Source organism: Chelonia mydas, chromosome 10 (genome assembly GCF_015237465.2).
Source record: "Chelonia mydas isolate rCheMyd1 chromosome 10, rCheMyd1.pri.v2, whole genome shotgun sequence".
Classification (NCBI taxonomy): domain Eukaryota; kingdom Metazoa; phylum Chordata; order Testudines; family Cheloniidae; genus Chelonia; species Chelonia mydas.
The window spans coordinates 14,904,433-14,926,385 of NC_051250.2; the positions used below are offsets into that span (position 1 = coordinate 14,904,433).

The window sequence follows — 21,953 nt, forward strand, 5'->3', positions numbered from 1 at the left end:
GACAGAGGCAAATTTTTTTAGAAATCGAAATACAGAAGATAAAGGCAAGACCACCATCATTTTAGCATTCAAAGCATTTAGCCAGCCTGCCCACAAAATGTTATCCACTGAAAGGGAAAAACCAAGTTTCCAAGACACTGTTTACCATAGTATCCTGGCAACCCCTCGTTTAGAGAGAAAGCTGTCCAAGGAGATTTCAGTATAATTAAGTTTGACTTCATTAGAAGAAAAAAAAAGAGTTGTTTGTTGTTTTCCTTTTCACTTAACTAAGCCTCTTTCGAAATGATTGTTTTCATCAAATTCTAATCATGCAAACGTTTCAAAACACAAATTAATATACATGAATTGTAAAGCATGGAAACCTTTTGTACAAATCTATTCATTAAATGACTATTAAACTGCTCTTTTAATCTTCAATTTTTATGGATGTCAGTTAAAAGGAGAGTTCTTCTAGGAACGTTTAAAAAAAAAATAAAAGGACTGGGCTTACCATCATCTGATCACAGAACTTGTCATTAAAGGAGTTTGGAAAAAGTCTAGTGACAGAAGTCAGGCGGTTCACAACATTCAATGTCAAGCTTCGATAATCTCCCAACATCATGAGCAATGGTCTCATGTGTGTGTGAATTTGATCTACTTCTATTGTAGCTCCTTCCAAGAACTGCAAAGAAATAAAGCATGGAATCACAACAGAAATAAAAGAAAATTCAGTTACTTCTGTGCAGACACTTACAAAAAGTAACTCTGCAGAACTGGTTTCATATTTTTAAAGTTCACAATAAAATGGCTGTACAATAACAAATGGTTCAACAAATGTTTGGTTTTAAAAAATGCTTTTGGTGGCAGGATGGAGACTCGTAAAGAAAATGTTTAATCCTGATACATTGCTCAGTTTACAGAATGTGCTGCAAACAAGAGATTCAGTTAACAGGATTTTATTCCTAGAATACTACTGTTAACTGTGGAGTTATAAAATTCTGACTGGGGAAGAAGTATATAATCATTTAATTTCCTTCTAATTTAACGAGCAGTTTTAAAAATGCAACAGAAAAAGATCTTAACTGAGAGGTAAGAGACACGCAGGCACTATGTTACAAGCAAAATCCCATGTTTGGGACCCTGGTCATAATAAACACAGCTAAGTTTTTTTACACACAGCAGCTTTTTTCACAACAAACCAAGCATCAGTGTGTGTTTCCACCTATCCATGTTGCCTAACTGCATTTCAAAGGAGCATTACAGGAAAATTTGGGCTGCAAATCGATAAGGCCTTAGCAGGTGACAGCAACAAGAGAAAAGATACACAGAGGGGCACCAGAAGTACTCTTTAGGATATCCTACTGCAAAGGGAACTTGAGGATGGAAAAAATCATCCAAATCAGATCCACAAGCACTGTTTGAAGGTTTTACCTATATTAAAAAACGGTATGCACAACCGTTTACAGGAAGACAGCTGTGTGCTCTCTTATGCCACAAGCAAGGGCAAAGTACTGCAAGCTGCCATAGTCCACTGAAGAAAGGACTGTGGAGAATCTATATTTAGGGCCAGCCATATCAGTAACTGGTTAAAAACGCAGTTAAAGCTGTAGGGCCAGATTCTCTGCTGAAATCCCAAGGTCATTTTGCACTTCCCCAACAGTGAAAAGGGTTTGGAATCTGGCCACAGCTGGCTAGTAGAGCTTTCCTTTGGTGTAACTGAACCCCTTGCTAGCACGAAGCTGGTGAAGGCAGCTCCTGCACCAACTACCCCCACACTCCTGCCACACTCCTGCCACAGGGGAAGAGAGAAAGGGCTTTAGAACAGGTCAGGAGATGATCCTCTACCAATGGCATAAGTTATTTAAGCCTCTTAGCTGCTCTAACTGTTGCCAGGCCAGCCCTCACTATCAGGGAGCTATATTTAACCAACTCTGGCATCACCACAGAAAGACTGTCATAGGAAGGAATCTGATCCATAGTATACACATAACCTACAAATCTGTGGATCATTGACATTATTGGTGTGAATACTTATCCTGTGCAACATGCTACGAATGCCTGCTCCTCATTATGAAGTAGATACGGACTATGAATAGTAAACACTTACTAAATATTAATAATTACATATCTTTTTATTAATTAAAGCTATGTTAGAAATATATCAGCACAAGGGAAGCATAATGCTGATTTTTTTGATTGGGAGCAGTTTGACACATCCAAAAAACTTTAAATAACAAAGCTGAATATATTTAGTCCAAAAGAAAAATATGCTTCCTGGCTAAGAGCCTGTATGCCTGGTTTCCACCAGAGGAAATTTTTATGGGCAAGATCAAATCCTCCCCAAAAATACTTCATAGAAACAATGAAAGTAACTTAATTATACTGCTGCCGCCCTAACACAAACCAAGCAGCCATTAATCCCACTAGAAATAATGCTTCCTTGTTACACTGCTTCTTGGGAAAAGCATAAAGAAAGACCCACACAAAGCAGCATTGTTTTAATATCACTAACCTTTCTCATACACGCCTCTCCCGCCTCCTGCAGTTCATTATTTGTTGAGTTAAGTGCCTTGAAAAGTGCAGCAATGATTTTCTCTCTAGACTGAGGTAAGTAATTACAGGCAGCTAAAGCATCTGCAAAAATCAAAATATTTTTGTGTTTCTTGTTAACTTGAAATACAAAAGGAAAGGCCATTTGTTTTATTTATTCTGAAATTACTGACAGCTACAGCTTTAACATTTTTGCCACAAGCAACAGACATTGCAAGAAGAACAAAAAACTGGTGTTACTATTAATAGTATTTTAAATTTTCTGAGTGCTATTCAAGGAAGTCATTCTAATCCTTAGGAACTAAAAATCATTACTGGAATTAACTGAACTGAGAAATATTGTCACTGGAATAAGCAGTCAGCCAACTTTTGCTCTCCAACACATGCAATCACACTGACTTCAATAAGGTTATAAGTATGTTAACAGAGAGCAGTAGTTTCCTTTCTTGTTAATAATTTCTTTTTAATCCAGAATGAGAATGTAACATTGTTGGATATAACATATAGTTCCTCATTTTCAGATCATTTGTATATTTTCTCTCTTTTAATTCTGGCAATAAAGCCACACATGAATTAAAGAAGTTTCAAGATCATTACTGCCTATAGAAGCTCCTGGCTTGCTTCATATTTTCATGTTCTCTCTCTCATTGGAATGTATGTCATTTATTGCTTGTGACTAGGGTTGCCAACCCTCCCGGTTTAGCCGGGAGTCTCCTGGAATCGGGCTCCATCTCCGGGAGGTTACTGAAGCCAAAACAGGAGATTTTAAGCTACTAAAAATCCAGTGGTGCAACTGAGGTAAGGCAGGCTCCCTACCTGCCCTCGCTCCATGCCGCTCTCAAAAGCAGCCAGCAGGTCCCTGCAGCCCCTGGAGGGGGCGGGAGGGGAGGAGGCAGCGGACAGAGGGTTTCCGCACACTGCCTCCGCCCCGAGCACGGACTTTGAAGCTCCCATTGGCCAGGAACTGCAGCCAATGGGAGCTGAGGGGTCGGTGCCTGCAGGCGAAAGCAGCACATGGAGCCTCCCCAATCTCCACCCAGAGGCCACAGGGACATACCGGCCACTTTCAAGAGCAGCACAGAGCCAGGGCAGGTAGGGAGCCTGCCTTAGCCCCACTGCACCACTGACAGGGAGCCGCCTGAGGTAAGCACTGCCCAGCTGGAGCCAGCACCCCAAACCCCCTCCCCTGCCCCAACCCCCTACACCATCCCTGAGCCCCCTCCTGCACCCAAATTCCCTTCCAGAGCCTGCTCCCCACAGCCCCTCCTGCACCCCAACCCCCTGCCCCAGGCTCAGCCTGGAGCCCCCTCCCACATCCTGAAATCCTGGGCCCCAACCCAGAGCCCACATCCCCTCCCACACCCAAACCTCTTCTCCAGTCCGGTGAAACTGAGTGAGGGTTGGAGAGAGAGCTAGCAAGGCGGGGGGGGCGGGGGGAGCAGGGCCTTGGAGAAGGGGTGGGGAAGGGACGGAACCTTGGGGAAGGGGCATGGCAAGGGTCTTTGCTTTTGTGTGATTAGACAATCAGCAACCCTACTTGTGACAATTATCTGATTCACAGCTTTGAAAACTAAACCCTGTTCATCCAGAGAGCATGTACAGCAATGGAAGTACGAGCTCCCATGTGCTGTCCCCATCATTATCTCCCAAACTATGATCTGGAAAGAACAACTTCCAAGGGCTTCAATCTGCTGAGATTACCTACAAAAGCACCTGCTGCTATTATAAGGAGAGTGTCTGTCTACCACAAGCTATATTTACATGCTTTAACTTACTTAAGGCTGCAATTCGAAGAGGTACTAGTGATGGAAGACTTTTGTAACAGGGTAATTTCATTAAGGCAGCATCTTCAGCCTCACACAAATTCAACAGCTGAAAGTTAAAAAAAAAAAAAAAAAAAAGAGAGGTTAGCCCAGTGATTATTGTGAAATAATCTTTCCAGTCACATTTTCAGCATGGCAATAATTCTCTCTACACAGCTCTGCTCTCGCCATTAGCTGCTTTAAGTTATTTTCAGACAAACAATTAGTTTCATACAAGAGGCTGAAAATTCAAGTATGAAATTGTGTACATCTTGTAAGTGTCAGCCTGCACAATTTCTAAGAACCCTGGTTAGGTTCAGTGCTTTAATTTACTAGTTTACTGGACTGGGATTCAGAAGGCCTGGGCTTTATTTCTGGCTCTCTTGTTGAGGTGATCGTGAGCAAGCTGCTTTGCCACTTTGTGCCTCAGTTTTCTTATCTGTAAAATGGTGATAAAGGATACTAACAACCTTTGTAAATGCTTTGAGCTCCACTGATGAAAAGCACTATATAACAGCTAGGTATTATTATGACGACTCCTCTACCTGGTTTATATGACCTGCTCTCTGCATCATTTTTTTCAACTAGGAACAAGAACTAGGTCATTACCTAGCTCTTTCCCAGGAAACTACCTTTATCAATAGATCATGTTCCATTCCCTAGACTGAGTCTCATGCTCAAAGCCAGGAGGATGTAGAGATACACCTCTACCCCGATATAACGCGACCCGATATAATGTGGGTTCACATACAACGCAGTAAAGCTCTGACATGCTGCTCTGAGCAGCGTGTTAAGGGTGCCGGGCCGGGGACGAGGGGTTAGATAAGGGGCAGAGAGTCTCGGGGGCGGTCAGGGGCTCCCTCCCCCCGGGTCTGGGAGGCAGGAGCTGTGGGGGGGCACTTTTGGGGGCCCCACAGTCCCAGAGTGGCCCAGGGGATTAGCGGGGGGCTGGGAGCAGCCCACTCCGCTTCCCTCACCCCGGCCCCAGCTGTGTCGCTCGGGGGAAGGGATCTCCCCTGCACTCACCAGCAGAAGCGGAGCAGCCCGGCCCCAGCCCGCTCCATTCCACCAGCTCCCAGCCACGGTGCTCCACTTGCCGCCACAGATGAGTGCGGGACCTTTCCCCAGGCCCCCCAAGCAACACGGATGGGGCCGGGGCAAGGAAAGAGGAGCGGGCTGGGGCCGCATTGCTCCGCTTCCCGCCGCCAGCGAGCATGGAGGGCGTCCCTTCCCCAACCTCCCCACATTCACTGGCGGCAGGAAGTGGAGCACCGCAGCTCGGAGGTGGCAGAGTGGAGCAGGCTGGGGCCGCGTTGCACCGCTTCCTGCCGCTGCCGGTGAGCGCCTGTCAAGGGGCAGGGTGTGTGGATAGGGGCCGGAGTAGTCAGGGGACAGGGAGCAGGCGGGTTGGGTAGTGGGTGGGGTTCTGGGGGTCATTAGGGATGGGGGTCTCTGGAGGGGGTGGTCAGAGAACAAGGAACGGGGTGGGGGGGGGAAGCCAAAGCAAGTTCAATATAACATGGTCTCACCTATAATGCGGTGAGATTTTTTTTTTGTCTCCTGAGGACCGCGTTATATGGGGGTAGAGGTGTACTGCTGAGTTTGTCTATAGGCCCTGGTTATAGAGGTAGGTAACCACAATGACCTGAAACAACCTCTAAAGCAAGGTAGGTTAATGGTCTCCAAAAAGTCCTTCGAGCCAAAAAAAAAAAACAAAAACCACTGTGGAGATGCAAGTGAGTTTTTGCAGACTGAGGAAAGAGGTTAAACTCAGGAAGCAGAAAATATTTTTGGTGGCTGAGGGTTTTGTCCTTGAGCGAAGCAGGGTCTAAAGAGGTGAGAGGATAGTACTTAATACCTAAAGGAGGAAAAGGGTGCCACTTACTATACTTGGCTTCTTAGCCTCCTCTCTTCCACTGCAGAGAGGCCTTGAATTCTCCTCCCTATCGTAAAGAGGAAATATGGGCCACATCTGTCTAGACACACAATAGAGAGGCAGGCTGGTGGTGCAAGTCTGGTGTCGGGGACCTTTCACAAGCAAGAAGTGTATTGGGGCATTGCAGAGTAAGGAATGGATCACCAGGCAGCTAGACAATTATATTGAAATTAAGGTAAGTCCTGAGACATTGAGAAAGTCCCCAGTTTTCTGGACGGTCTCATAATTCCGCAAGAACATTCAGTTATCTTTATTTTTAAACTTGCAAATTTATTTCAGTGGAACATTCTTTAAAAAATATCCAGCTACACTCTAAGCAAATTAGCCGGATGTTTCTAAAGCTGAAAGCAGTACTGAAGGCTGATCTATATACAAATGTATAACCAATTCAGTTAAAGCAGTTACCAATATAAACTAAACCAATAAACACTTTAAAATTAATATAACTGCATACATGCTAGGGGGTTGCACCAATTTTGTTAATCAATGTGAACAGTGTGTGTAAACAAGGCCTGAGACAGTTAAATTGCTACCTCACTGACATTAAGAACACTCCACACTTCTCAAAGCTATTGTTTTAATTTGCAGATGCAGGCGGACAGCCCTTCATCAGTTCACATTTCAAAGGTTATATTCTCATTGAGAACCAAAAAGTTTTTTGTTTTTTTTTAATGAAATCTTAAATTCAGCAGAAAACACTGATACCCATAAATGGCAGGGTTAGCCTCAACATACAGCACGCACAGAGATGCTGAACGTTTATTTCCATTGTCCCTACTTATATTGTCAGTGCTTAGATCATTGCTATAGGATATAATATAAATACCTTCTGTTTTAAATATCAGAATGTACAAAAAGGGAAGTACCTCAGTGTAGAAAACCTTGTGTTCCACAACATTTAGATCCATTGTAAACAGTCGGGGCTGCAGAGTTGTGCAAAATGTGTTCCCCTCCATGAGCCCAATCTGGGCATTTGCAGGCTGATGCCTAAGTAAGTGCTTTTTTGGAGGAACCATGTCTTGGAGAACCTGCAAAATAACAGTGTCTTGATTATAGGCATACATGATTATATAAATAGTCTATTAAGAGGATATCCATCTCATTATGGCTCTCTCACAATACCTGTTTAGAAATCACTGAGTTGAAAAAGATTTCCTTGAGCCAATGTCATTCATAATAATTTGCTTAACATGCCATTACATAGTCCTATTTTTAACTAATATTTTCTTGTTTTTTATGGAATGATTAGCTTTTTGTCATCATGACTATTTCTGACCGAATGAGTAACAGTAACTGTTACATGTTTCACATGAAAAGACAAAAGATCTACACAAAACTGTAAACATTAAAAACGCAACCCTAGACAAAAAACTGTCAAGATAGTAAAGGCTGTAAATGGATCAATATTTTCTTTTAAAACATTATTAGAACCCTGAAGATATTTAAAAAAAAAAAAATGATGTCTGAAAGTCACAGAAAACTCAAAGATTTAAGGATAAAACATGTTTTAGGTCATGCAAAATAGAATACTGTCAGATCCTAAAATGTTAAAGTATGGAAATACTCATTTACTGGTGGATTATTACATCAACCTCTTATTCTCACTTATCTATCCCCTATCTACCTGTGAAATTCTGACAAATTGCCATTATTAAATGTCGTCCCTGTTACATGTCTGAATTACAATATGAATGTCTCTTGTTGTAAGAGGAGATCCTGTGCAGATCCTTTTGACCTATCAAAAGCCCACTTTACAAGGTTTTTGAGGGATCCTATGTCATTATCTGTTAAGTGGCAAAAAAGGTGATTTGTGCCTGCATGTAAACTTTGGGGAATTTAACACTGAGAGGGTGGATAGGGAGAGGCACAGCAAAGTCTGTTTGGAACACGTGTGGAGGGTAACATGAGATCCAGTCTTCAGCTTGTACCAGAAGGATGGGACAAGGTCTATGCTACAATTTCAGGAACTAAATTATCCAGAGTAAAATATATTTCACTGATTCTGCCCTAACAGCCAGACACTATATATACACAAATGCAAGTAACAGTCCAACTCTGAAATGTGCTTAGACCAATAAAACCTAACAAAACTAGGTTGGGCTTGTGTGATGGGCTATACAAACCACACTGGAGAACAAAGGGTTAAGGACCTGCTCTGGGCTCAACCAGTTCCACCCTTCCACACATTCACAGGCTGGAGGAGTTAAAAGAGAAGCAGAACAGCTTACTTGGGGGCAGACCAGCAGAGCAGGGAAGAAAACAGGAAAGGGCAATTGACAGCAAGAACTTCCAACAACCACTGCCTGAAGAACCCTCATTGAGGAAAGGGACTGCCTGATCCTGGTACACCCTAAGAGGGAGTCATTCCCCGCTCTCTCTTACTAACTCAGTTTATTTGTGTTAATTCCCCTTGCTTTTTGTTTATGGACTACCCTGAAAGGGGAGAGAATTTGAAGTGAACCTGGCCGGCAGGCTAAGTCAGAGGAAGAGGCAAGTCACCAGAGAGTGGGGCAGCCAGCAGCAGCAAACCCCAGCAGAGAGCAAGCTGCCATGCTATGCCAAGCCCCAAGTAGGCGCAAGCAGTGAGCCTACACAGCCTGGTTGCCTCTTTGGTTACCACAGATCAGCATTAAAGGCTTTTAAAATGCACTAAAATATTCCGTTTAATCATGAAGTTTTAGAACTGTAAATTAGACCACAAAACACTGTGCAAACCAGCTATCACCTTCCTATGGGGAGTGACAACCGCTTACAAACTCACCTCCTTGCATAAGATATGTCAGAAGACAAGCTGGGAAAAAAACAGCCTGAAAAGTAGGCTTCAGTGAAAGTTAGCTTCAATGACTCATTGCACCACTGGAACATTAGTGGGGGGAAAGGTATTATCCTGGACTGTTTCTGTGAAAGCCTTATGAAAAACATCCAGAATTAATAGTACTTTAGAGCTTGTTTTAATAGTGTAAAAACCCTTTCAAAAAACATTCTGCAAAACAAAAACCTTAAGTTATTTTAACATACTTTGGTGTCTCAATGAATCCCCTCAGTGATAACCTCACCTCTTTATGTGGCTCCATAATCACAGTAACGCTTTTCCCAGTGACCTGTGCAAGCACTTGCAATGAATGCATGGCTTGCTTTCTTACAGTGGAGTTTGGAGAGGTTACTTCTCGAACCAGGTCATGTGTCACATGATGGAAAGACTTTTCCTGTGCTGCTAGGATTTCTTCTGTTTTTTCTTCATCTTTTAAAGGCGTGGCACATCTAATCAAAAGCTGTTCTAGTGTGGTCTTTGCCATAGCAACAGCTCCATTGGAAACCTAAGAAGTCATGGATTTGTTAGTGCTGCTGTTATGCAGATTAGCGACCTTTACAAACACTATGTTCAGTTATGAATGGCTGTTCTGCTAGAAATTTAAAAAGTTCACACACCTTTTTAACCTTTTCCACCTTTCATCCAAAGATAGCAAAGTAGAGTGCTATGCAATTTCATAAATGAAATCCTAAAGCAAGAACACACTGATAGCTTGGCTAGTGAACAATTTAGGTTTCAAAAAAGGTCAAGAACTCTATTCTCTAAGCATCTACTACTAAACAAGAACTACATTAAAGCTGATCGGTAGCAAGATACACATTTTACCAGAAGTAGAGTTTAAAATAAAGAAAAATAATGTTTGTCCACAGCATATTTAATTTCTTTTGTTGATTAAAAGTCTATAGGTCAAATTTAACTCAGAGGTAAGCAGGTGCAATTCCAACAACTTCAGTGGGGTTGTAACCAATAAAACCAGAGCTAAATTTGACCCAATGTGCTTGAGATCTTCACTAGGTTCAAATAAAAAGACGAACACATTCTCAACAACTGTTACAGGTATACTAAACTGTGAAGTAATAAAACTCAGATTAGCAAGAGTTTAGTTTGTATAAATTTAACATATGAAGTTCCACAATTTCCCAAACACTCACTGAAATCATCCATACATTAAATACCTCTCCAGTTAGGTCCATCATGACAAATAGCAGTGCCTTGAGGAAAGTCTGCTGGTTCTGGAGGACCCAAATGAGAGGCAATCGTTCCATGAGGAATTTAATTGACACCACACCTCCTAGTTTAGCATACCAAGCTTGTTCGTAACAGCAAGCACATAAACGCTCCACAATGTATGAAAACAAAGGAAGCTGACAAGCCTAAAAATAATAATAAAAAAAAAGAGACCTGTCAATGATTTATTATTTAATTCAATCAACACATCCTATTCCCAGTTTTAAAGAGTTCAAGAGCACTATTAAACAGGCTAAGACTAAACAATTAAAGATTATATTACCCTTTCCTTTGAACCCAGAATAATGCTTGCAACATCGAATATCACAGCCAGAGCCACTTCCCCTATCTTGCAGAGCTCCTTCTCCTCATATGCCATACAGATGGCTATGGCATCAATAAGTACCAAAGGATCCATCCCTTTTGATCCGTTTTCTTCACTGTGAAACATGGCTGTGCTGGGCTGGCTTCCAACCTGATAGCACTGCAGCAAAAAAGGGCCTACAATTTATGGGGGGGGAGGGTGGTAGAGAAGGAGAGAAATGGATCCGTCAGCATTAACAGTCTTTAAATTAGATCTTCCTATCTTCTCTGATCAGTGCATCACAAAACTAGTGAAAATTCTGGCTATTTGCATGTAAATGGATTGTCATAGTTTTTTTAGTTTTTAAAAGAAAAAAACTGAAATGTTTTCTTGCCTTTAATTCAGTGACTATGTACTTCACTATGAAAGTAAACTAAAACTAAGAATATTAAAATAAAATTACATTTAAGTATCTTGAAGAGATATATGCTTACAGAATTTTTTTTTCCAATCACTTGAACTATATAAAAAGGCAGAAACCAAGATTATTAAGTTACATTTTATAAGTGAAAAATTACTCTTCATTATTTACACAATTCCTTTTCTGGTCCTTCAAAAATTAAAAGAAAACAAAAGAAAATGTTCCCAAATCCCAAGATGGGGGGAGGGAGGAGGTGGAAAGCCTATAACAAAAATTTTGCATTTAAGGTTATAAATGCATTCTACATCCGTGGATATCAGAGATATATATAGCTCATAGTTTTCAAAAGTGGTCTGTTTAGTTATAACTTGTGCACATTTCAGTGTGTTTGATTTTAAAAATATAATTAAGGTACAACTTTGTAAGTATGGCTTACAAAACTATTTTTTAAAAATTGAAACAGTTAAGTAACAGAAGAGAGAGTAAGCATATTCAAATAGGTGTTGTAACAATAATATAATTAAGAAACCAAACTAAGAACTTAATGTACCAAACTTCAATTTTATGCCTTTTTTTTGCAATAAATTATTGCAAAAGACTAAAAACCTTCTTGTCCTATCCCCTGGCAGTTCATGCAATTTCTATTCTGTATTTACTCACCACATTGCTGAGCTACTGCCACCATTGTGTAATGGCGAATCAGGCTGGCTACAAAAGGCAGAGCACTAGGTCGCAGATCTTTGATGACTGCTGACATGAATGCACCTGTCAATGCCTGTTCAAATGTTTTACGGGCAGGAGTATCCTGTGCTTTGTACCGATGTGAAATAATTACATTGGGTATGGACTTCTCAGTAAAGCTGAAAAGACAAAATTATATCTATATTATAATCCTAAACTACCATACCAACAGTTCAACCATGACCATCAAAGACCTAATTTACAGTTTGTTTCTGACTTATAACCCCCACCCCACCATTCTGATAAAGCTAGATCAGTTCACTTAATCCATTTTAATTTTGGCAACCACTGGCAACATGATGGATGGCTCAATTTCATCATGAACGTTTAAAGCCAGTGGTTCAGAAGAGGCCACACGCATTCCAAATAATATGTATACAGGCATCATACTGGAATTCAATTACAGAATGGCATTTTTGATACTTTCACACTTTTATTTTATTAAGTAAGATGACATTTGATTTTGATCTTTAAGGTCTGAAATGTTATTTATCTATTAATTCACTGCCCAATAAAACCTATTTGCCTCAAAGTCCAAATAGACTTTTTAAAAGTTATATTTTAGATTTGACATGAATGTATTACATCATTATAAAAATAAAAAATCGTGGTTTTTAGCTACTTATTATTTGCTGAGGGAATCAATGTAACATATACAATATGCACACAGATGGCAAAAGTAACTTTAATGCAACGATTTTATTATCCATGATTAGTTAAAGTAGTTTAAGTTTAAAACCTAGAAAAGCAACTGCTTAATTTAACAAACCCTAGCTCAGGCAAATACCTAGTATTTTCCAAGATCAACTTTAAAAAGGTTTTATATTTCCATGGAACACACTGATTGAATGTCTAACTACACTGCTTTTTCCACTCAGGCTTGTGTCCAGGACAAAAACAAACAGTTTTATTTTTAAATTGCACAGAAAAATATCAAATAAGAGTTAAGCAGCCCCCTAATAGGAAACCTTCCATTAGGACTCCTAAGGGAAGAGAAAAGAAAGCAAACATCAGGGTTTCGTTTGGCAACTGTGGAGAAGAAAGAAGAAGGGCAAATCTGACACAGCTGGGAGGAAACTTTCCCCAGGAGGTGCACAAAGTGGGCACACATAATGGGGAAGGGATTGTCTTAGCATACAGATTACTAGGTAGGAGATTGTTTGAGGACTCTGGCCCCATTCCTAGCCATCATCTGATTCACCTTCCATCATCTACCCCATTGGTATGTCTACACTTGCAGCCGCATGTGGAGTACAGAAACAGCACCAGGCCAGTACGGATATAAACAGCAGTGCAGATGCTGAGGCAGAACTTAGACACGAATAGTAAAGCAGAGTGACCTTCACACCTGAACCTCAGAGCAGTTGTTCTCAAACTCGGGCCGCTGCTTGTTCAGGGAAAGCCCTTGGCGGGCCGGGCCAGTTTGTTTACCTGCCGCGTCTGCAGGTTCGGCCAATCGCAGCTCCCACTGGCCGCGGTTCACCACTCCAGGCCAATGGGGGCTGCGGGAAGCGGCACGGGCCGAGGGATGTGCTAGCCACCTTTCCTGCTACCCCCCTTAGCCTGGAGCGGCAAACCACAGCCAGTGGGAGCCGCAATCGGCCGAATCTGCGGACGCGGCAGGTAAACATACTGGCCCGGCCCGCCAGGGGCTTTCCCTGAACAGGCGACAGCCCTAGTTTGAGAACCACTGCCTTAGAGTACATACCCTACACGGCTTGGGCATGTAGAGAGCTATAACTCCCATGCCTACTCTGCTATTTTTAGCAGTGTAGTGTCCTGCTGCCTCCCTCCTCCTAGAGCCTTTCACCGAGGTGAGCGAAGGCTTTGCTAGAGGGCAGCTGCTGGAGCTTTTTACTTCACTGAGAAAAGGCTCCTGCAGCCCCCCACCAGCACAGCCTTTCCTCGTCATAGTGAAAGTTTCTGGGAGAAGGAAGGAAGCAGGGAAAGGCTTTGGCAGCTCCCCGCTGCCGGAGCCTTCCCCCCAGCTTCGACCCGTGCCCGCCAGACTTTCACTGCCACGTGTTATCTACACACCACAGTGAGAGTGGACGCAGCCTGCCCTTCATTGCGGTGTGTAGTTACAGGTACCCTACATACTACTACAGGTGTAGACAGGTCTATGTCAGCCTCTAGTATCCTCCTCTACCTTAAATATGAACTCTGATTCAGCCATCTTTGTTCTGGGTTCCAAGTACATAGCTTTCTTGGACAGAAATTGGATGGGGGAGGAGAAGAGTGGGGAGGAGAGGGAAGGGAGAAGGGTATGAGCATGCAAGCTGCCACATGGAGGCAGAGATTAGGCAAGGTGCAAGAAGAGACGTTTCTGGACTGCCAGGAAGACCTGTTGTATTGAAACCAGAACAAAAATCTGTTTCCATATTAAAGAATTTACATAGCACCAAAAATTTACCCAGCTTTCTGAAAAGAATAACTCTTCTGTGTGGCAAAGTGTTGACCGTTTAAGATATTATTGTACGAAAATCACTTTAAAATGCTTAATCACTAAGAAAGTATATTAGAAGGAACAGATAAATTCTCTATAGTGCTTTGACCATTATCTAGAATTCTGAATCTCAAAATTCTGGAATATTCCAACCAACAATTCACCAATAGGACACATGTATTGTCTTAAATCATCTCCTAACTTACTAAACTGATCCTCCAGTCTCCCTCCCCCCTCCCCGCCTTTTTTTTTTTTTTTTGGCGGCTTTGGGTAAGGAAGAAGTGTCAAGAAACTAACATCCATCATCTGTGGTAAATAAAGCAAAATTCTAGAACTGTCCCTCAAGAGAAGGGAGGCCCCTGGCTTTGGACATTAGGATCAAGTATCAGAAAGCAAACTGCAGGTAACAATCCCACAGTGGACATGTATTGTATAGACTCAATAATTAATTTTTGCCTCAAAATTCTATGGACAGTTCACATTTTACATAAATATAAATGCTTTAAAGGATCATCATACTTGGGATGTGCAAGGAGCTGGTATAAAGCATGTTTATTATCATCCAGGCTCATCATGGCTACCAAGAAACACTTGATCACTTCCCAAGCCTGCCTCCGATAATATGGCTCTGTGTTAGCACTCTTCAAGCAGTCCAGAGCAGTCTCAATTGCCTGCAATAAAAAATGAGACATCATCAACTGAGCACTGGTTAATCATGTTGCCTTATAATAAATAGGCTTGTAAGGGTACCTAAGTCATTTAAATACTACTTCTGCTTCTCTTTAAACCTCTTCACATTACAAATGTCAAATTTTGCATAATGTACGTAGGCTTGACTGAACTTGAAATTGTTATCTTTATCCTGGTTTCATGTGAATGGGAAGCTCTGAGTACATCGTGGTAGAGCTCTGCAGGGATACAAACATGTAATCCACATCCACAACAATTACCTGCGATCCGCATTCCACCTACTATATAGAATCGGGATGTGCACCTGCACCAACAGCCTATCTTACTGTTAGAGCCCTGTGCAAATGTAAAAATTTGGATCTGCATCTGATAGGCAAAGATGGTAAAAAGATGGTTACCTAGGAAGGTGCTGGAATCTCCATCCTTAGAGGTTTTTAAGGCCCAGCTTCACAAAGCCCTGGCTGGGATGATTTAGTTGGCGTTGGTCCTGCTTTGAGCAGGGGGTTGGACTAGATGACCTCCTGAGGTCTCTTTCAACCCTAATCTTCTATGAGTCTATTAATACAACCACATCCACAGATGCAGATATGCACAGATTTGCAGGGCTCTACATCACGGCCAAACTCATGGAAGATTTATTCCTTCCTTCCCCAACTCCCCATGAAAACACTTTGTCTCTTCCCTCCAGCCGTACTTACTGCACATAATTCCCACATATGCTGGATATACAGTGTGAGTGTGAGTGTGAATTCCCTATAAGCTGCATGGCCGTGCAGCAGCATATTCACTGCAGCGCAGGTACTCAGGGAACCCGCCCAGGGACCTGCCGCGGCCAAGGGAGGGGCACCCCTCTCCAGACTCCCAAACTGCCGCGGTCTGGGTGCCCCTCCCCCAGACCCAACTCAGCCTGCGGCCCACACTTGCCGGGAGGGGCCCAGCCCGAGCGACCCAGCCCCAGCCACGTCAGCCTGGATCCCGCTGTGTCTGGGCACTGTGGCCTGGGTCAGCGTAGCCCGGCTCAACCCTGGCCAAGCCCCAGGCCCAGCCAGACTGGCCTGGACCCAGGCGCAAACGAGACAGATCTCCCCACCTGCTGGGGCGGCTATCCTGCAGCCCCAGAGGTCCCATGGCAGGGAGAGGTGCCTCTCCCCCCCAGCCCAGGTGCTGCTGCGGGGAGTCCTCTCTCCCCACCGTAGTCCCAGAGCACCCTCCTGCACCCCATCCCCTGCCCCACCCCAGAGTCCACACCCCCCAGCCCCAACCCTGAGCCCCTCCATCCACAATCCCACACCGGAGCCTGCAACCCCAGCTGGAGCCCTCAGATCCCTGCACCCCAACCCTAGACCTGCTTGGGGGGGGAGGGCATGCAGCCCAAGCAACCTGGACTCAGCCGCAGCCAGATCAGCCTGGATCCCGCCACGGCCGGGGCAGCCCCAGCCCCAGCCCGACCTTGGCCCAGCCCCAGGAGCAGCTGGGGCAGATCTCCCCACCTGCTGGGGCTGGGGGAGGGGCGGCTATCCTGCAGCCCCAGAGATCCCGCAGCAGGGAGAGGTGCCTCTCCCCCACAGCCCAGGTGCTGCTGTGGGGAGAGAGGGCTGGGGGGGGGGGGTCCTCTCTCCCCACCGTAGCCCCAGAGCACCTTCCTGCACCCCAAACCCCTCATCCCTGGCCCCACCCCGGAGCCCCTCACACCCCTACGCCCCAAACCTGAGCCCCTCATCCCCAGCCTCACCCCAGAGCGCACATCCCCAACTGGAGCCCTCAGACCCCTGCACCCAACCCTCTGTCCCCTCTCATACTCTGAACACCTAAGCCCCACCCCCACCACATGAATTTTGTTATGTACACTAATATGAAGGTGATGTGTCTCTCTTCATAGAGCATTTGTTCCTTTTTCCACCCAATACAAAAAGTTTTTACATCATACATTATAAAACCTGCATTAAGCAACTGCTAACAGATCCAAACACTATTTATTTAATGGCAATCTGTCTTCCGCCAAAAGAAGAAGAACTGTACACAAGACATTTGAGGATACTTGAAGTTGTCTCTTAAGACCAGGCCTTATATATTTTATAGTTAAATCTTTACAAGTGCACATACATTATATTACATCCTCCCCTGAAATGGAAAAGCACACCCAAATATAAGACAGACATGCATCAAATGTGACCCATGTGGAAAATTCATTTGGGGGGCATGAAATAAGAAATTGTAAAATTGTAAAATGATTGTAAAATGAAACCTAATCATCCATGCTTAAACAGTTAATATGAGATTAGGTAGATAAAAATGACCTTTGGAGACCTTTTGCTACATACAAAGGGATATTTTGATTCTTTCTAAGGAAAATCATCTTTTCATCTACTGAATTTAACTAGCTGCTCTATCATCTTTTAAGCAATCTTATCAAGGTCTCAATGAAAAGAACAATGAGTTATCACAGACCACTGAAGTGGAACTTTTCTCATCAGGGCACTAAAAGGAAAGATGGATTTCTTACGTTTTCAGCTCATTCCAAAATCTTCTAAAATTTGGCATTAACTTTCAGCACCAGTTAAGCGTACTGTAAATAGTTTTGGTTCCTGGTCAACTCTAAGAAGTTGACCAGTGCTCCATGTAATTGAAGAAACAGCTGTGAAACATAAAAGCCTTTAGATACCATGCAAATTCAGCTTTCTAGAAGGCTAGACAGAAATCAGCATTAGTGAGGTTGGTACACATTCAAATCTCAAGCAGTTACATTAATATTAGTGTGGTACTACTATTTAAAAAAACAGCAGGAAAAGAAACCAGAAGGTTCCAGTTCTCAGCTCCTGAGCCAACCATACAAAACTATGAGAATTGGGAGAGAAAAATAATAAGAAAAAAAAGCCACAGTATACACATAGAGAGGGCACCCCACTTGTGCCAACCAAGCTTCAGGCATTTTCCTGTCCTCAAAATCTAATACAGACTTATACTAACAAGTTGTTTGGTTTTTTTGACTCTCCTTTGGGGTAAAATAGAGTTCAAAATTAGAAGGGAACCAAAAAACAGTTGCCAAACTTGAACTAGTTTTGCATGCCAAAAGAATGGTACAAGAAGTTCAACAAATTGTCCAACTCCAGCAAGGCTGGATCACCCCCAATTGTAAGGGAATTCCAGTGAATCTTAGGCAAAATACCAACAGCTCTCTCTTAATTACTTATTGTAAACTTATTACTTATTGGCTTTTTTTTCCCTGTGCAATTTTATGTACCAGAAGGCAATGAAAGTCAGGAAGTGTCCCAAAAACACCTGAATTGATTTTTATTTGCTAATGAAGAACTGATTTATGGGCCAAGAAATAATAATTTAAGTATGAACCCTTTGGCCAGATACAATGGTATAAATTAAAATAATCCTTTCATTGTTTTCCTTGCGTTTGAAAAAACTATAAATCCTACTAAATGCATCAGGAATCCATTATGCCACTTATATAATAAATTCAATAAAAATGTGTTTAAGGACATCAACAATTCATCACTGATGGCCTATGTACTAGGAGTTTTAATGAGGATCTTTCATAAGCAAATATTAACAGTGCAGAAACTTTACTGGAAGGAAACTGATGAGGAAAAAAGTGTAAGCTTACCTTTTCCATTGGAAGCTGAATAGAGGCTTTACAGTCTGAAAACTCTACTGTAATACTGGGTCCTTGAATTTCCGTAACTATGTATTGTAGTTTCTGGGATTCCTTTAACATCTTCCTGTTACTTCCACCAAATTTACCAAGGACACGATAAGCCACATGAGAAATGCTGTCAGCAGGATTGCGTAATGTACGCCATAAAGCCTACAGATAATTTAAATGTTTAAGTGTGCTATATTTAGAGAAGTGTTGCTTCAAAATATTAATAATTAAACCTGCACATTTCTACATAAGATAAATTTATTTCTCTCTCTCTCCCTCCAATAGCTTACCAGACATTACAAGAATTTCCTCTTTTTGAAAAATCAAATGTTTCCATTATGTTGTATTTAAGCAGCTGGTCTTTTACTTCTGGTTCTGAAAAGCAGTATTAGCTTTTCTCAATATAACAAAGAAACGGTACAGTGCTCAATTACAATTTAGATTTCATGGCTAACACTGGAAGGGAAGCATGATATACAAAATATAAGGACTCACAGATGCTGAAGTAAATTTAAATTGTGTGCTACTTAATAAGGAAGTGCCATATACACAGGGCTTGAAAAGTAAATGCTATGTTTGGAATGCAAGGTATATTCAGCTTTTTCTGCATGTGATGAAGAACATTGCATTTTAGAGGAAATGGCCAAGTTTAAACATGATGTAGCACTTCAAGATAATCCTCCATCTAAAAATATGATCCAAACCCCCTTTAAGAAATAAATCATGGCTCATATCTACATACCACATGGTTTAAAAAGAGCAGATAACACAAAAGTAATGAGTTATTTTCCAGTCAATTACCTAAACTTCATCATCTTCTGTATCTATTATCTTATTGTACTTGCCACCTTGATACCGAATCTGAATTCTTAGCTTTCAAATATTTTTTCTAACAACAAATATAGGGGGAAGACCTATCAAAATTTTATGTCCTGGCCTAGTTTAATTTAAAGCTTTTCATATGTGCATCACCCTCTGCCTCTACTTTGTACCTAATGGGAATGGTTCTCAAAAACACAGACCACCCTGAGATTCAGCAATTCTAAATTTCAAAGCAAAAGTTTAGGGATATTTAAGTGATCAATGATCCCTTGTGGTTTTAGTAAAAACTACATATTTACCTGCATAAGCTCCGCTCTAACTGGCTGAATATGATCATACAGGAAGTCTGGCTGTAAATTATCCACACACAATTCAAGAGTTCTCAAACCTTGGCTAACCAAGGTCTGAGATCCATTTAGAGCTGACACCAAAGGATCCATCAACATTGGCAGATAAGGAAGGAGGGAGCTCAATCGAACTGGTACAGTGAGACAGAGTTCTACAAACAGATCTTTCATATGCTGCTTGTGCAGGCCACTCTGCAACATATTAAGTCCTGAAAAATAGTAGGAAGTTACATGTTTTTAAAAACAGACACTATAATAATATGGTCTAAAACAGGGGTGGGCAAACTATGGCCCGGGGACTGCATCTGACCCTCCAGAAGTTTTAATCTGGCTCTCGAGTTCCCGCCAGGGAGCGGGGTCTGGAGCTTGCCCTGCTCTGGCGCTCCAGCCGGGGAGCGGGGTCAGGGGCTTGTCCCGCTCTGCATGGCTCCTGGAAGCAGCTGCATGTCCCCACTCGGGTTCCTACGCATGGGGCAGTCAGGGGGCTCTGCATGCTGCCGCTGCCCCAAGCACTGCCCCCGCAACTCCCATTGGTCAGGAACCGCAGCCAATGGGAGCTCCAGGGGCAGCGTCTGCAGACGGGGCAGCACGCAGAGCTGCCTGGCCACGCCTCTGCGTAGGAGCTGGAGAGGGCACATGCCGCTGCTTCTGGGAGCTGCTGGAGGTAAGCAGCTCCTGGAGCCTGCACCTCTGCCCCGCTCCCGTATCCCAACCCTGATCCCCCTCCTACCCTCCATAACCTTTGGTCCCAGCCCAGAGCACCCTCCTGCACCCCCAACCCTTCATCCCCAGCCCCACCATAGAGTCTGCACCCCCAGCGAGCCCTCACCTCCTCCTGCACCCCAACCCCCAATTTTGGGAGCATTCATGGCCCGCCATATAATTTCCATACCCAGATGTGGCCCTCAGGCCAAAAAGTTTGCCCACCCCTGGTCTAAAACAACCAATATTTTTCAAATCACATTCAGTGTGCCTTAAGGTTTCTACATTTAATGCATTTGGTAAAGCTGCTTCTCCAAATCTACTCCCTAACTATAAGTCTGTTATACCTATACATATGAAGGTCCAAAGATAACTATTATGTAATAGAAAACAGACTGCAAATACTATGAAGAGTGTACATGTGTACACAAACACAGTAAAATGCACATTTAACATAATGAAATAACCTTTTAGTACACTGGTCTAATTTGGTTAATTCTAGCCTTCGGACAATGAGGATGCTGGAAGAATTCATATGTTCAGTAAGGTTTTTTTTGTTTGGTTTTTTTGTTTTTTTAAATATAAAAGGAGCACATGCTAACCTGAGTGGTTTAATTTAAGAGTTTGGGCTGCCAGTAAAGATAAACTAAAAAATACAGTAAAAATTTTCAAGAACTTCTGTTGTGTCCACAAAATAAATATGTACACGATGCCCTACCTCTAGCTCCTCCCTCAACAACAACCACCAAAAAAACCAAACCCCACTTTTCTGGCATATATTCGATAAGCCCCAAGTAGTAACTCTATTTGGATATATATATTTTCCCCAATGCACTTTATGTACAGATTGGTTATATGTAGCTTACATATATTTGTTAACTAAATGGAAAATAAAATTTCCTAGATGAAGATGGGTATCACAGGATTTCACTTTCCTGATGTTGATTACCTCTTTCCAAATCTCAGTGGTTCTGCTTGCTCCCCTGCTCAGCATTAATACTTCTGGCTGCTATCTTTTCAGTCATGCAGACCCTTTTAGCCAATCTAATTTTGTTAAATTAGTTTGTCTTAAGACACCGTCACCACTATTTTTTTAAATCTGAGAAAAGGCAGTTTTTCTTTGTAGCCGTCTACCCAAATTGCATTGGTTCTGGCCACATTGCTTCTCCTACCCCACTCTTATTCCTCAGTACTACATGCTAACAAGAACAAGCATAGCAGAACTCACAACAGGAGGCAGAAAGAGTGAATATCAGGAGCTAAGGTAGCCAGAACCCTGGAGACGGAGGTAGTGAATAGCAAGAGGAAATAAGCTAGATTCAGGGTATGCCTATACTAGCTGCCGGACTGGCGGACAGCGATCGATCCAGGGGGAGTCGATTTATCGTGTCTAGTCTAGAGGAGATAAATAGACCCTCAAGCGCTCTCCCATTGACTCCGGTACTCCAGGCAGAGTCAACGGGGGAGCGTCAGCAGTCGACACACCTCAGTGAAGACACCGCGGTGAGTAGATCTAAGT

General features: G+C 42.7%; 1 protein-coding gene across 13 annotated transcripts in view; it reads right to left on the reverse strand.

The window, feature by feature from the left end:
* Positions 1 to 21,953, reverse strand: part of LOC102937591 (transformation/transcription domain associated protein) — a 157,087-nt gene that overhangs the window by 106,388 nt on the left and 28,746 nt on the right. For all 13 annotated transcript variants that reach the window (XM_043523258.1, XM_043523257.1, XM_037911505.2 and 10 more), the window contains 11 exons: positions 19,685 to 19,941; positions 18,525 to 18,725; positions 14,738 to 14,889; positions 11,692 to 11,891; positions 10,590 to 10,807; positions 10,255 to 10,452; positions 9,324 to 9,584; positions 7,134 to 7,295; positions 4,305 to 4,401; positions 2,492 to 2,613; positions 491 to 661 (listed from right to left, as the gene is read on the reverse strand). In XM_043523258.1, coding sequence (XP_043379193.1) covers positions 491 to 661; positions 2,492 to 2,613; positions 4,305 to 4,401; positions 7,134 to 7,295; positions 9,324 to 9,584; positions 10,255 to 10,452; positions 10,590 to 10,807; positions 11,692 to 11,891; positions 14,738 to 14,889; positions 18,525 to 18,725; positions 19,685 to 19,941 — 2,039 coding nt within the window. The remainder of the gene's footprint in view (positions 1 to 490; positions 662 to 2,491; positions 2,614 to 4,304; positions 4,402 to 7,133; positions 7,296 to 9,323; positions 9,585 to 10,254; positions 10,453 to 10,589; positions 10,808 to 11,691; positions 11,892 to 14,737; positions 14,890 to 18,524; positions 18,726 to 19,684; positions 19,942 to 21,953) is intronic.